Raw genomic sequence first — 13636 nt, forward strand, 5'->3', positions numbered from 1 at the left:
AATCATCGTTGCTGCACGGCATTACTTCCTAAAGGTTCACTTCTTCTATAGATTGTGATCACTCCTTTGTTCCAAGACATATTTGCAAACCAGCAACAGCTGGCAATTCCAACTGGAATGTTAAAGAAACCAGACGACCTCGACAAAAGTTGTCGCAAGTAAAAGCAAAAACTCAACAAAACGGGCTAACTGCATCTTTGGGAATAAATAATATGCAAACCATCTTAACGGTGAATTGTGAAACGAACGTACGTTCTTTAATTACTTAGTAAAATTAAATATGGATAAAATAATTATGGAGTGAAGACTGTTTTTATTCTTAGTAAATCTTTAATACCATTAAACAAAGATTTTGTGATAAAATGTTGTTTGCCTGGAAAAAAAGCAGCAACGCTAATAACTGCTGGTAAGCAACGACAAGCAACAACCACTTCCAATAAGCAAAACGAAAGACTTCAATTCAGTTTGGCAAAGACAACGAACTCGAAAAGAGCTTCTCGCGGACCAAGACGACGGATACCAAAAGCAGTTAACGCCAACTGAAAACTGGAAAAAGCAGTAACAAAAAAGAAAAAAAACGGTACGTGCGCGCATGCGTGTGAGGTGTTATATGTCTGTGTATCTATAAGTGTGAATACATATGTGTGTGCACCTCTGGCCAACCAAAACAACTATAATATAAGAAAACGAAATCAAAATATAGAGCTAATCGAAATAGTATATTTTACAAGTTTAGTGAGCCACGCAGGCATTTCTTCATTTTAAATTATATGTGTACTTATGTATGTGTAGGTACATGCATACATTCGTACCTATGTGAATGCAGTTTACAAAAACGAGCCGCATTTGTGTATTAAACATTTTTCTACATATGTATGGATGTATTTTCAGAGATAAATACTTCAACCCCATTCACTCTCACTATCTTTAAGATTGAAACCATGCCAATATGAATTTTCTTTGGGTTTTTGTTTTTTCGTTAATGGCTTTATGCTTCTTTATCGTCGGACGCACCAAGACTCTCGAACGGTAAAATTTTATTATGTGAAAGTTATGCTCCACCGCGCCTCCCTCTCCCCTCTTTGTGGAAAGACAACTTTTTCTAATTTCCTTTACTTTGTCTACTCTTAACTGGTTTTGTGTAAGCAACTTTGGCAACACTTTTGCTTTTCTGTGAGATTTAAAATATATCTGACCATTTAGCATTTGTCTTTATTAATAAAAACCCGTTTTATTCTAAAATCTACACACCTTAAAACCAACATGTTCCATAAATTATATAATTAACAATCCAATATATACAATCTATATAAACATACGTAGATGTACATAATTGTGTGTATGTATTGAACCGACAAAGATACAAAATGAGGGTCATACATACATACATACTGGTGACTCAATTGACATAGGGAATTTAAATACCTACTTATGTATGTATATCACATATATATGTGAATGTATATTAATAATGCGTCTATCAAAAATGTGAGTCAAGATTTTAAATGATCATTAAAACTTAAATTTCTTGCAAGTCAATACTTTTTAGTTGGCCACAAAAACAGCAAAGTGAATAATGATCAGAAAATATACATATTTGGTGACTCAGAAAGATAAGGATTTGGGTTTTGGATGTTGTGCCGCTGAACCATAAAAACAAAAAGTTATCAGGATTGTATGGATCTAGAATAAAAGTAACTTGATTGACAAAGAGAATAGCAACAAAATTTCTACATAATTCCCTAAATTGTATATACATTTCTTGTTAATGCTTTTCCTCTTACACACAATGAAAGAAACAGCAACAAAACTGGTTGCTCTCGAGCAAAGCGCCATATACTTGGTATACTTTTACAATTCGGTTCAACTTCCAATGCTAGATTTAACTCAGGTATTCCGCGATCTCGTTTGGGGTAGAGTAAATGTAGCAATCAATTTATCAGCTAGCCAATTACAGCAGCAGAAACAACAAAATAATTCTAACTAAATTTCTAAATAGCTGCCTTTGAGTTTTTTTTTTTTTTTTCAACTAGAGCAGACTTGCGAGGGTTGCACGCCGAATTACTAAACATTGAATTACTAAACATTGAATTACTAAACATTCAAACGGTAACTGACTATATTATTTAAGTAGACAACTTTGCTACTGCTAAAGTCTGATCAATGACGAATACACACTAAGCAGTTTCTAATCTGGTAGTGAGTAAAACATTGTTTTTAAAAATGTTCTCACAAAAGAGTATAGAGCATCAGATAGCCAAATTAATGTAAATTTCCTTTTTAATACATTTTTATTCAACTTTCACTTTAAATTATACTGACTGCTGACTGCCGCGTGGCTTAGCTTTAGTTTGGGTTGCTTTTAATTGTTTCTGCGTGGAGACAAGCTTAAGATCTACAATAGCAATACATTCACTTCGATCGGAATTGTTATATTTCCTTTTTCATCAAAGTCCAATTTTGTCGGAATTGCGGGGCTAATTTGGTTGATGTGATTACAAAAGAAACACTCTTGAATGCCTTGCAGTTTTTTCTTTGTTTAATATATCTACATAATATGTATTTCAAAAACTGTTCACTGTGGTTCGAGGTCTTTAACCAGTTTGTTGCTCTGTCGACTGCCTTTCCCACTTATTCTGCTTCTACCTTAACACAATATTTTATTTTCCTGTATAACCGGTTCAAGTTAATTATCCAAGATCTACCAAATATTCCCTGGATAAACAGTATAAATCCTTTTCAGTTTTATCTCTTTATGTTCTGTTTAATCCAATCCAACTCGTTAATATCGGTTTCAATTTCCTAAACATTGTGCTGGCTAGTCCTAACCATCTGTAAGTAGATAATTAGAGGCCTTCTACGTACTTTACACGAATGCTAGTGCAACTAAATTGCGACTCTCTCTAAATAAAAAAAGGATTCTTCAAAAAAATTTAACCATCCGACCGTGACAGGACTCGAACCTGCAATCTTCGGATTCGAAGTCCGACGCCTTATCCTTTAGGCCACACGGTCCGTTTGCATGGAACAGTTACTTTCTGTTATATAAAGTGCGAAAGAAGCGCCGAAAGCATCCCAGACACTCACTAGCACATGTGTACATACACACAAACAGTTAACTTCCACCCACCGTATAATTTGCCTGCGGACTAGGGGTAAGTCAATGGTGTGATGTCGTACTTCTGCGCAGACTCCTGGAGAATACATATTGGCTACATGCCAACCCCTCTCACCTTCCATCATAGGCACAGCATCCTTTTAGACATGAAATTTTCTAATTTTTTTCCAGCATGACGTTATAGCTATGACCTTAGTCGAGAATGCATTTTTCATGTTGATGGTTAATGAGCATTATCTTTAAATCTATGATCCTTCTCTTTCAATCATTAAGGTTAGTTTCTAAAACGCTCCATAAGGTTTTTAGATTGACGATCACTCATTGTAATTCCTATTGATCTTCGTTTTTCTTTAATTAAATAAAAACCCAAATAACTAAGCAAATTACTTTTAATCTTCGCCGAAAGAAAGTGCGTATAATAAGATGCAAATTCTAGATTAAACCACTTCCAAGGTTTTAGATCTAAACTGGTCGTGTTAAAAAAAGAATACCTGTCCTTCAACTAAGAACGAAGAAGTAATTTGTCAATATTTCACAGGACCAATTTCTGGATTTACAGACATAATTTAGGGAGATGTCTGCAATGCGGCATCGCCCAATGGCCCCACCTGGAGTTGCAACGGCCACGGGTACGGGTGCAGGAGCAGGCGCCGGCGAGCATGGTGATAGTGATGACAACAACTTTACCGATGACGAGAGTTCACCACTTACACATGATATATATGGCGGCAGGTATGTCTAAAAAAGGCCTAGTTGAGTTTAAATAGTGCTCCCGATTGCGGGCAAACCAAGGCTGTGTTCACTGAAATTGACATTATTATGTCAAAGACATACCCTTCTTCATACAGTTTGGACATCCTAATTTGAAACTTTCTTACAGCCAACGCACCATACAGGAAACAAAAGGCTGGGATGTATTTCGGGATCCGCCTATTAAAATTGAAACCGGTTCGACAGCGAATCAGGAATGTTTAGAATTAACTATTAAGATCTTAAAGATCTTCGCCTATGTATTTACGTTTATCATAGTTTTAACTGGTGGCGTTATAGCCAAAGGAACTGTGTTGTTTATGACCTCACAAGTTCGGAAGGATAAAAAAATGGAATATTGCAACAAGGATCTGGTAAGTATTACGGAACTGCTTAAACAAGGTTGTAGGAAAATTATAAAATTTTTATCATTTCTTAGGGGCGTGACAAAAACTTTGTGGTACGTCTGCCTGAGGAAGAACGCATAGCTTGGATTTGGGCATTGCTTATAGCTTATGCATTACCCGAAATCGGCGCTCTGATTAGATCCGTACGCATTTGCTTCTTCAAGACCTTCAAGGTTCCAAGAACAGGTCACTTCCTGTTTGTTTGGCTAATGGAGAGTTTGAGTGCTTTGGGCACTGCATTGCTAATGTTCGTAGTGCTACCACAAATAGACGCGATTCAAGGAGCGATGTTGACCAATTGCCTTTGCGTGATTCCGGGGGTTTTCGGTCTTCTCTCGCGCACTTCAAAGGAGGGCAAACGCTTTGTGAAAGTGATTATCGATCTGGCAGCAATTGCTGCCCAGGTAACTGGTCTCGTAATTTGGCCATTATTGGAGAATCGACGAGAGTTGTGGGTTATTCCGGTAGCCTGTGTTATGATATCCTGCGGCTGGTGGGAAAACTATGTGTCTCCGCAGTCCCCTCTTGGTCTGGTGCGGCTTTTGGGACGCATTAAGGAAGAAATGCGCTACACGCGCTATTTCTGTCACATGTTCCTTTCAATTTGGAAGATTCTTCTATTTTTCTGTGTCACTCTGCTTATTTACTGGGCCCAAGGAGATGAGCCTGGTAATTTGTTCACTATGTACGGCGATGCATTTGGTCCCCACAAGATTATCGTGTATGAGCTACCAGCTGGATTGGGTGGAGTCTTGCCCGACACTTTGGAGGCGGCAAATATTGACACAGTCGATGTTGATGCAGCATACAATACCGTGGTCTATGTTCTACTGCTCCAGATCTTTGGGTCGTATTTGTGTTACATTTTCGGCAAATTTGCTTGCAAAATTCTTATTCAAGGCTTTAGCTATGCCTTTCCCGTTAGCTTGACCGTGCCCATTGCCGTTTCGTTCTTGATAGCAGCATGTGGTATACGAATTGATGATCCCTGCTTTTTCCATGACACCATACCAGATTATTTGTTTTTCACAAGCCCTTCAAACTTTCGTTTTAATAATTTTGTCACCGAACAAATGGCCTGGGCTTGGATATTATGGTTACTAAGTCAAACTTGGATCGCACTTCATATTTGGACACCAAAATGTGAACGATTGGCAACTACGGAGAAGCTTTTTGTACGGCCAATGTATTCTGCTCTACTGATTGATCAGTCTATGGCCCTGAATAGACGTCGCGATGACCAAGCGGATGTCAAAACAGAGGTGAGATTCGAATATTTCGATTATAAAAACAAGCGTTAAATTCTAATTTTCTATCTCCGAACGTTTTTAGGACCTTTCCGAAATTGAAAAAGAAAAGGGTGACGAGTATTACGAAACTATTTCAGTACACACTGATCGTTCGTCTGCTCCGAATAAGCCTTCAATAAAATCATCTGACAATATAACCCGAATCTATTCCTGTGCCACCATGTGGCATGAGACCAAAGACGAAATGATTGAGTTCTTAAAAAGTATTATGCGTATGGATGAAGATCAGTGTGCTCGTCGAGTGGCCCAAAAGTATTTGAGAGTTCTAGATCCCGACTACTACGAGTTTGAAAGTAAGTATTTTAATGCGAAAAAAATTATAATAAATTGCGAATCCAGATAACTTTTTTTGGGTTTTCTGTAGCCCACATATTTTTCGATGATGCTTTTGAGATATCCGATCACAGCGATGATGATATCCAGTGCAATCGTTTTGTAAAGCTTTTAATAGCTACCATGGATGAAGCTGCTTCCGAGATCCACCAGACGACAATTCGATTACGTCCACCGAAAAAATATCCCACTCCCTATGGTGGACGTTTGGTCTGGACGTTGCCAGGAAAAACAAAGTTCATAACTCACTTAAAGGATAAAGATCGAATACGCCATCGTAAGCGTTGGTCCCAAGTCATGTATATGTATTATTTGCTGGGTCATCGATTGATGGAACTGCCCATATCGGTGGATCGTAAAGATGCCATTGCCGAGAATACGTACCTCCTAACACTGGATGGTGACATCGATTTCAAACCAAATGCCGTTACCTTGTTGGTAGATCTAATGAAGAAAAATAAGAATCTGGGTGCTGCCTGTGGCCGTATTCATCCAGTAGGCTCAGGGCCTATGGTATGGTATCAACTGTTCGAGTATGCCATTGGTCATTGGCTGCAGAAGGCCACAGAGCATATGATTGGCTGTGTACTCTGTTCTCCGGGGTGCTTTTCCTTGTTCCGTGGCAAGGCTCTCATGGATGATAATGTGATGAAGAAATATACGACACGGTCAGACGAAGCCCGTCATTATGTGCAATATGATCAGGGTGAGGATCGTTGGCTCTGCACACTATTATTGCAGCGGGGATATCGTGTAGAGTATTCCGCTGCCAGTGATGCCTACACCCATTGCCCGGAGGGTTTCAATGAGTTCTACAATCAGCGACGTCGCTGGGTTCCCTCGACCATAGCCAACATAATGGATCTATTAGCTGACGCTAAGCGTACAATCAAAATCAATGACAACATTTCCCTGCTATACATTTTCTATCAGATGATGTTAATGGGAGGAACAATACTCGGCCCGGGCACTATATTCCTTATGTTGGTGGGAGCTTTTGTGGCCGCCTTTCGCATCGACAATTGGACTTCGTTTCACTACAATATTGTGCCGATATTGGCATTTATGTTTATCTGCTTCACATGCAAATCCAACATCCAGTTGTTCGTGGCCCAAGTTTTATCTACAGCGTATGCGCTAATTATGATGGCGGTGATAGTAGGTACCGCGTTACAATTGGGCGAGGATGGCATTGGCTCGCCATCGGCTATATTCTTGATTTCGATGGTGGGATCGTTCTTTATAGCTGCATGTTTGCATCCACAAGAGTTTTGGTGCATAACGTGCGGCTTGATCTACCTGCTTTCCATCCCATCTATGTATCTGCTTTTAATCCTCTACTCAATTATCAATCTGAACGTTGTGTCCTGGGGCACTCGCGAGGTGGTTGCCAAAAAGACAAAAAAAGAGCTAGAGGCTGAAAAGAAGGCTGCTGAGGAAGCTAAAAAGCGTGTAAAACAGAAGAGCATGTTAAGTTTCCTACAGAGCGGCATCGGTGATAATGGCGATGAGGAAGGGTCTGTGGAATTTTCTTTGGCAGGTCTCTTTCGGTGTATATTTTGTACTCATGGCAAGACTTCGGATGAAAAGCAACAACTAACCACAATTGCTGAGTCCTTGGATACAATTAAACAACGTATGGATACAATCGAGAGTGCTGTGGATCCCCATGGACATCATGCCTCACGCCATGGCAGACGACGAACGGCATCAGGCGGATCAAAAGATCATCATTTGTTGCAGTCAGTGGCCGAAAAATCAGGTGATGAGTCCGATGAGTCAGATTCAGACACTTCAGCAGAACCAAAGCAGGAGCGCGACTTTCTCACAAATCCGTATTGGATTGAGGATCCCGATGTGCGAAAGGGCGAAGTGGACTTTTTATCGAGCTCAGAAATACAGTTTTGGAAAGATCTAATCGATCAGTATCTATATCCCATTGACAATGATCCCGTGGAACAGGTATGATCATCACAATATGCACAATATTCTATGTTTATTTCTTCCGCAGGAATAAAAACAGCTCAAGTTAAATTCTGCGCTGTTTGCATACAACGAATTTAAAGTCTGAATCAAAAAACTTTAAGTAACATTTAATAACTACAAAAACTTTATGGCAAAATCTTTCATATGCCCAAACCATATCCGAATAAAATATTTTTCTAGGCACGCATTGCAAAAGATCTGAAAGAACTTCGTGATTCATCAGTATTTGCCTTTTTTATGATCAATGCCCTGTTTGTGTTGATTGTGTTCCTGCTGCAATTGAATAAGGATAATATTCATGTGAAATGGCCGTTTGGCGTGCGAACCAATATAACCTATGACGAATCTACTCAGGAGGTAATTGCACAATGATTCAAACCGTACTAACCTTTTTGTTTTTTGTGTTTTTTGTTGACGGTCTTGTAGGCCCGCATTGCTGCCGATCTGATTGAGCTGCGAAATAAGTCGGTTTTTGCGTTTTTTATGGCCAACGCATTATTCGTTTTGATTGTCTTCTTATTGCAATTGAACAAGGATAAATTGCATATAATTTGGCCGTTGGGCGTTAAAACGAACATAACGTATATTGAAGAAACATCTGAGGTTTACAAAAATCATATATATATATATACATATATGTACTTATGTACTACCAATCAAACCAATCAATGTGTTCAATGTCTGTCCTAAATCCACCTAACTTCTTTTTTGTGTTTTTTATCCTGTCTCACTCTCTGATTTATGTATACACATTTACATTTACATTTGTATATACATATTCAATGTACAGCAGAACGCACAAATTTATTGTTAAATCACTGCACTTTTTCGGATTCCGATTCTGACCCGATAATTTGAGGATAAAAACTTTTCAATCATTCTCTTTTTGACTCCTTCGATTGCCCGTTTACATGTTTCGATTATATTCCTAGTAGATTTTGTTTAATTTTTGCCAAAAATGTTTCATGATGTCCTAAAGCAAATATTCGGAATATATAACAATTCAATTTAAATAAAATAAGAAGCCACAGATCATTTGACTATTGCAAAAGTCGTGTCCCCACGGATTAGCTAATATTGCGTCGTATTTGAAATCCGAAAAAAAACAGTTTGAGAAATTTGTGGCCACTACTGCTAATACATACATATGTACATACTAGGCATACATACCAGTTAATGGATTTTGTATATCTTTTCCTGTTTATTGTGAACCCCATTCCTCTGGTTCCAGGTATACCATTTGTACAACAACAACAACAAAAAAGCATATCAAATACCTCATAAAATATCATCGCAACAGTCTTCCTAACAGTTTTCCCCCTGAACAACCACATGATCAACTGCCTATCATAAGTATTTACACATTTGGTAAATAGTTTAATTCTTTCTATCAAAATAAATGCGAGATAAATGGCTGGATTAAATTAAACTTCCGACCACAAATAGAAGCATGTTCCATAAATATACAAACATATAACACACCTACTATATTGATACCTCAAATCTGAGTCTCACCGGTACAAATACGTTATCCCCCTTCCTTTACCAAAACTAAATCTAAATGTAACTAACTTTTAGAATTAATCTTTAAATTTAAAAGCTAATAAAACGATCCACAATGCAGGTCCACATATCAAAGGAATATCTTCAACTGGAGCCCATAGGCTTGGTTTTCGTGTTCTTTTTTGCCTTGATTTTGATAATACAATTTACGGCAATGTTATTCCATCGCTTTGGCACTCTATCGCATATATTGGCGTCTACCGAACTAAATTTTTGTAAAAAGAAATCTGAAGATCTAACACAAGATCAACTTATAGACAAGGTATGAATATACTCATAAATGTACCTCTAACATTATGTAATATGTTTTTTTTTTCCCCTTAAGCACGCGGTAGAAATAGTCAAGAATCTTCAGCGCCTTCAAGGTATTGATGGTGATTATGACAACGATTCGGGTTCAGGCCCCGATCGTATTGCTAGGCGGAAGACTATACAAAATTTGGAGAAAGCTCGCCAACCACGACGTCAAATTGGTACTTTGGATGTGGCTTTCAAGAAACGTTTTCTTAAGCTGACAGCCGATGCTGAGAACAATCCAGCAACCCCAATCTTAACACGTCGTTTGACCATGAGGGCTGAAACTATACGTGCGTTAGAGGTGCGGAAAAATTCCGTAATGGCAGAACGAAGGAAATCGGCCATGCAAACTTTAGGAGCGAAGAATGAATATGGAATAACTACGGGTGCACCGGTACGCAACTTTAATTATCCAATGCTTGTCTCAAAAATTTTTAAGTATATTATTTAATTAGGTAAATAATAATGGTGGGGTACCCAATCATCGAAGCGGTAGGGTCTCAAATGCCGGCATTAGCATAAAAGACGTATTTAATGTAAACGGAGGTCCTAGCGAGGTATGAATTAGCTATGAAAATTGGGTTTTAATCCTTCCAGTTGTTTTTTCTTTTACCATAGCAAATCTATGGCTCGAATGGAGGAGGCACCATTAATCAGGGCTACGAGCATGTCATAGACGAAGATAATGATGGTGATGGCAATTCCCTACGGTTAACTACGCGTAATCCTCATGCGCATCCCCAAGTTTCCTGGAGTCAAAACACGAACGGAAATAATTTGGGGCGCTTGTAAAGTGAACTATTTACCAATTTAACCTATGTATGTATAATCACATATACAAATATCTTATACACACATAAGTACTTAGTGCTAGAGATTTCATTCAATCAACTGCCTATATTCTTTAATATTTAGAACTATTGTCGATATGATATTAATATATTAAATAGAGTTAGATCCATTGCAGGACCACAACGAATATGTTGGTTAGCTAATCACACTGCCCATGTTATTGTGAGAGTGGCAAAATCACAACATTCATTCAATGTACTATATACACATTCATTTGTTAGGTTACATTTAAGTGAATATTCTTAAAATCTTGTGAGAACCCTAACAAATGCGTTGAGGCAAATCCAGGTTACCACAATACCAGTGCATGCTGACATTGAATACTCAACAATAAAAACGAGCCGAGTAGAACTTCAAAACGTATACATTTTTGAGAAAATGCCGATTAGTATATGCCTTTGTTTACTGCTTAGTTTAGCGATAAATCTGATTGATTTATTGGCAGATTTTGAAATTATGGTAAAACTGAAACTGTGTAGACAAAAAATTGTTCTAGAGAGATACAGATTTAAGAGATTCTTGTAAATATTGAGAATCATTCATCCGACGTCATATATTTTTATACCATACACCCATAGGGTGAAATGGTATATTAAAGTCGCCAAAATGTATGTAACAGGCAGAAGGAAGCTTAACCGACCCTATAAAGTATATATATTTTTGATCAGGATGAACAGCCGAGTCGATCTAGCCATGTCCGTCTGTCCGTCCGTCCGTCCGTCCGTATGAACACGCAGATCTCTATAAAAGCTAGAGCCACCAAATTTGGTATGTATACTCAAGTATTATGTACTTATATAGAGTTAATTGGAATTTCGGCCACGCCCCCTTACGCCCCCAGGAATCACATAAAACTAGTTTTCTTAAAATGTATTATAGCTAGAGACATCAAATTTGGTATGCAGACTAGTTTAATAGACGCGCAGAAACATGCAAAATATGCGTATGAACGTATTTTACTAAGCGGTCCACAAGGTCAGAATTGGCCGTTGGCTAGTAGCGGCGCTAGAGTGCTCGTGTGTTCGTAGAGTGAGCGAGATAGCACATACTATGAAACATGTAAAAACAATTTAATAGACATACATTTGGTTTTCGAAATTTGAAATATTTGTTTCACCTGGTGTATGGTATACCCAAGTCGACGAGTCGATTTAATTGCTTCATTTGTGTTAGATAGGGCGAATATCAGCCCATTGAAATTCTCTCTTTTTTTTTATCTTCCAAAAGGTGACGAAACTTAGTAGAGTAGAGTTTTGTTCAACTTTTTAATCAAATTGCTGTATTTTTATGCATTTTTATGCATTGCATCGCCGTCAAAAGAATTTTAAGAATTTTTAATGAATAAAATAACTTCAGATCTGATGTAATAATCTTATATAGTTTCAAATAAATTTTTCAAATACTCAAACAATTTTCTCTCACGTACGGATTCGGTATTTTAAACTAAATAATAAACAGGCTTACTGTTTCTTTTTTATTGTGGATCATGCATGTATCCTATATCCTATATCCAGAAAAAGCTTTTAAATTATTAACTACAGCTTTAAAAACTAATATATCACTCTTGGAAATCGACCGAAAATTCAACGTTACGGATTCGCAAAATTAAACGTTTTTGAAGATTATTCACTGAAAAACTGAAATTCACCAGAACACATTTCGTCCTTGATAAAAAAAAGTCTTTTGACAACACGTTTAAGCCCCAAAGAATAAAACACTTTTAGCAACAATAAGGATATAATATTATTAATTTAATGTGGATAACTTTATTTATTTTGTGTTGTAATATTTTTTCTTAGGGGATTTCTGGAAGCTGTTGTGGTAGGCCTCTGTCCACGCGACAGCGTGAAGAAATAACTCTTTTTTTTTAATATGAATATAATATTAATTAGACACTCAACATCGAAAACATTTTTTAGATGATGTAAATGATTTGTTTAATGGAAAAGCATGTTGCCCTTTTTGGCTGCAATGGGCAAGCGATCTCCCTCTAAAAATGGATTTATAATAGCTTCCATCCTTGGATCTGGTATTTCATAAACACCTCCAGCCTTCTTTACCAAATTATTTCCATTTGAATTGACCGCATTTTCGTGACCAAACTGGCGAAGAAATTGCTCAACCAGTTCATCCTCATCTTTGACTGACTCAACTCCATCTTGACTGCAATCAAACATATGTTCACTATCACAGGTGCACTCCTGACCTGCTTGGAACTGCCGACTAAAGATTGCGGTGTTTTCGAAATCAGCAATGCAATTGGCACCTTGTGTCTCTACATCATAGCCCTCCGGACAGGGATTTGGTGGATTGCAGTAAGCGGGTAGACTAGCGTCTGTCTTTACAATTGTGTTATAACGGTTGGGCATCTCACCCATGCCACCTGAAACAAACTGATGACCCCACAGAGAGCTGTGCTGTAAGAATTCCTGGTCCCTCAGAGAAGGATTAGGATTTGGAGCCAACGCTTGTAGCATGCAGTCGGCGTTTCTACTATCACTGCCACACAATCTTGCATATTCCGAGCGAGACACTAAATCCACGTTATCGTTGTCAATACCGGGAGAAGCAATATTGCCATCGTCTACATCATAATAGCCCACTTGTATGTCCTTCGCCATGCGATTTAGCAACTCCGATAGAAAAACATCTGAAAGAGGGTTATCCTTTGTTTCGTAGCAATGCACTTGAACGAAACCACCGCTCAAGAGCAAAAACATTGTAAACAGCACTCTCAACCCAAAAGCTATAAAATGATAATTTAGGAATTAAAGTTAAGTTAAAAAATTAATATTATGAAGTAATGAGAAATGCAACTTACTTTGTGACTGGGCCAACATATTGCAGAGTTCAAAACGAAGAATTTATTGATTTTTCGTCAGCAGCTGCTTCGAACTGTTTTGCGTATGTATATTAATGTTGTAACTACCAGTTGAATACGGTTGTACTTTTTTTTTTTTTTTTTTGCTGATAAGAGGTCGATAATACAGGGTTTACTGGTTTATAGTGCGCAAATGCAG

General features: G+C 37.9%; 2 protein-coding genes and 1 non-coding gene across 3 annotated transcripts; 1 reads left to right on the top strand and 2 right to left on the bottom strand.

Annotated features, from left to right (window-relative positions):
- Positions 1-38: 38 nt before the first annotated feature.
- kkv (hyaluronan synthase-like protein kkv) lies at positions 39-10739 on the top strand. Its single transcript, XM_068301368.1, has 11 exons — positions 39-580; positions 3657-3850; positions 3999-4242; positions 4308-5537; positions 5608-5878; positions 5950-7880; positions 8085-8261; positions 9529-9729; positions 9793-10158; positions 10220-10321; positions 10383-10739. Exons 2-11 carry the CDS (start codon positions 3693-3695, stop codon positions 10554-10556), a joined length of 4854 nt encoding a protein of 1617 aa, XP_068157469.1. The 5' UTR covers positions 39-580; positions 3657-3692; the 3' UTR covers positions 10557-10739.
- Positions 2943-3015, bottom strand: TRNAR-UCG (transfer RNA arginine (anticodon UCG)). The gene has a single exon. It is a non-coding gene; the product is annotated as a tRNA-Arg (tRNA).
- Positions 10740-12346: 1607 nt separating the features above from the next.
- On the bottom strand, positions 12347-13574 carry 7B2 (Secretogranin_V domain-containing protein 7B2). Its single transcript, XM_068299651.1, has 2 exons — positions 13438-13574; positions 12347-13362 (listed from the first exon to the last, which is right to left on the bottom strand). The coding sequence occupies exons 1-2, from the start codon at positions 13454-13456 to the stop codon at positions 12554-12556; spliced, it is 828 nt and encodes a 275-aa protein (XP_068155752.1). The 5' UTR covers positions 13457-13574; the 3' UTR covers positions 12347-12553.
- Positions 13575-13636: the final 62 nt, after the last annotated feature.

This window comes from Drosophila tropicalis, unplaced genomic scaffold (assembly GCF_018151085.1).
Source record: "Drosophila tropicalis isolate 14030-0801.00 unplaced genomic scaffold, ASM1815108v1 contig_878, whole genome shotgun sequence".
NCBI lineage: Eukaryota > Metazoa > Arthropoda > Insecta > Diptera > Drosophilidae > Drosophila > Drosophila tropicalis.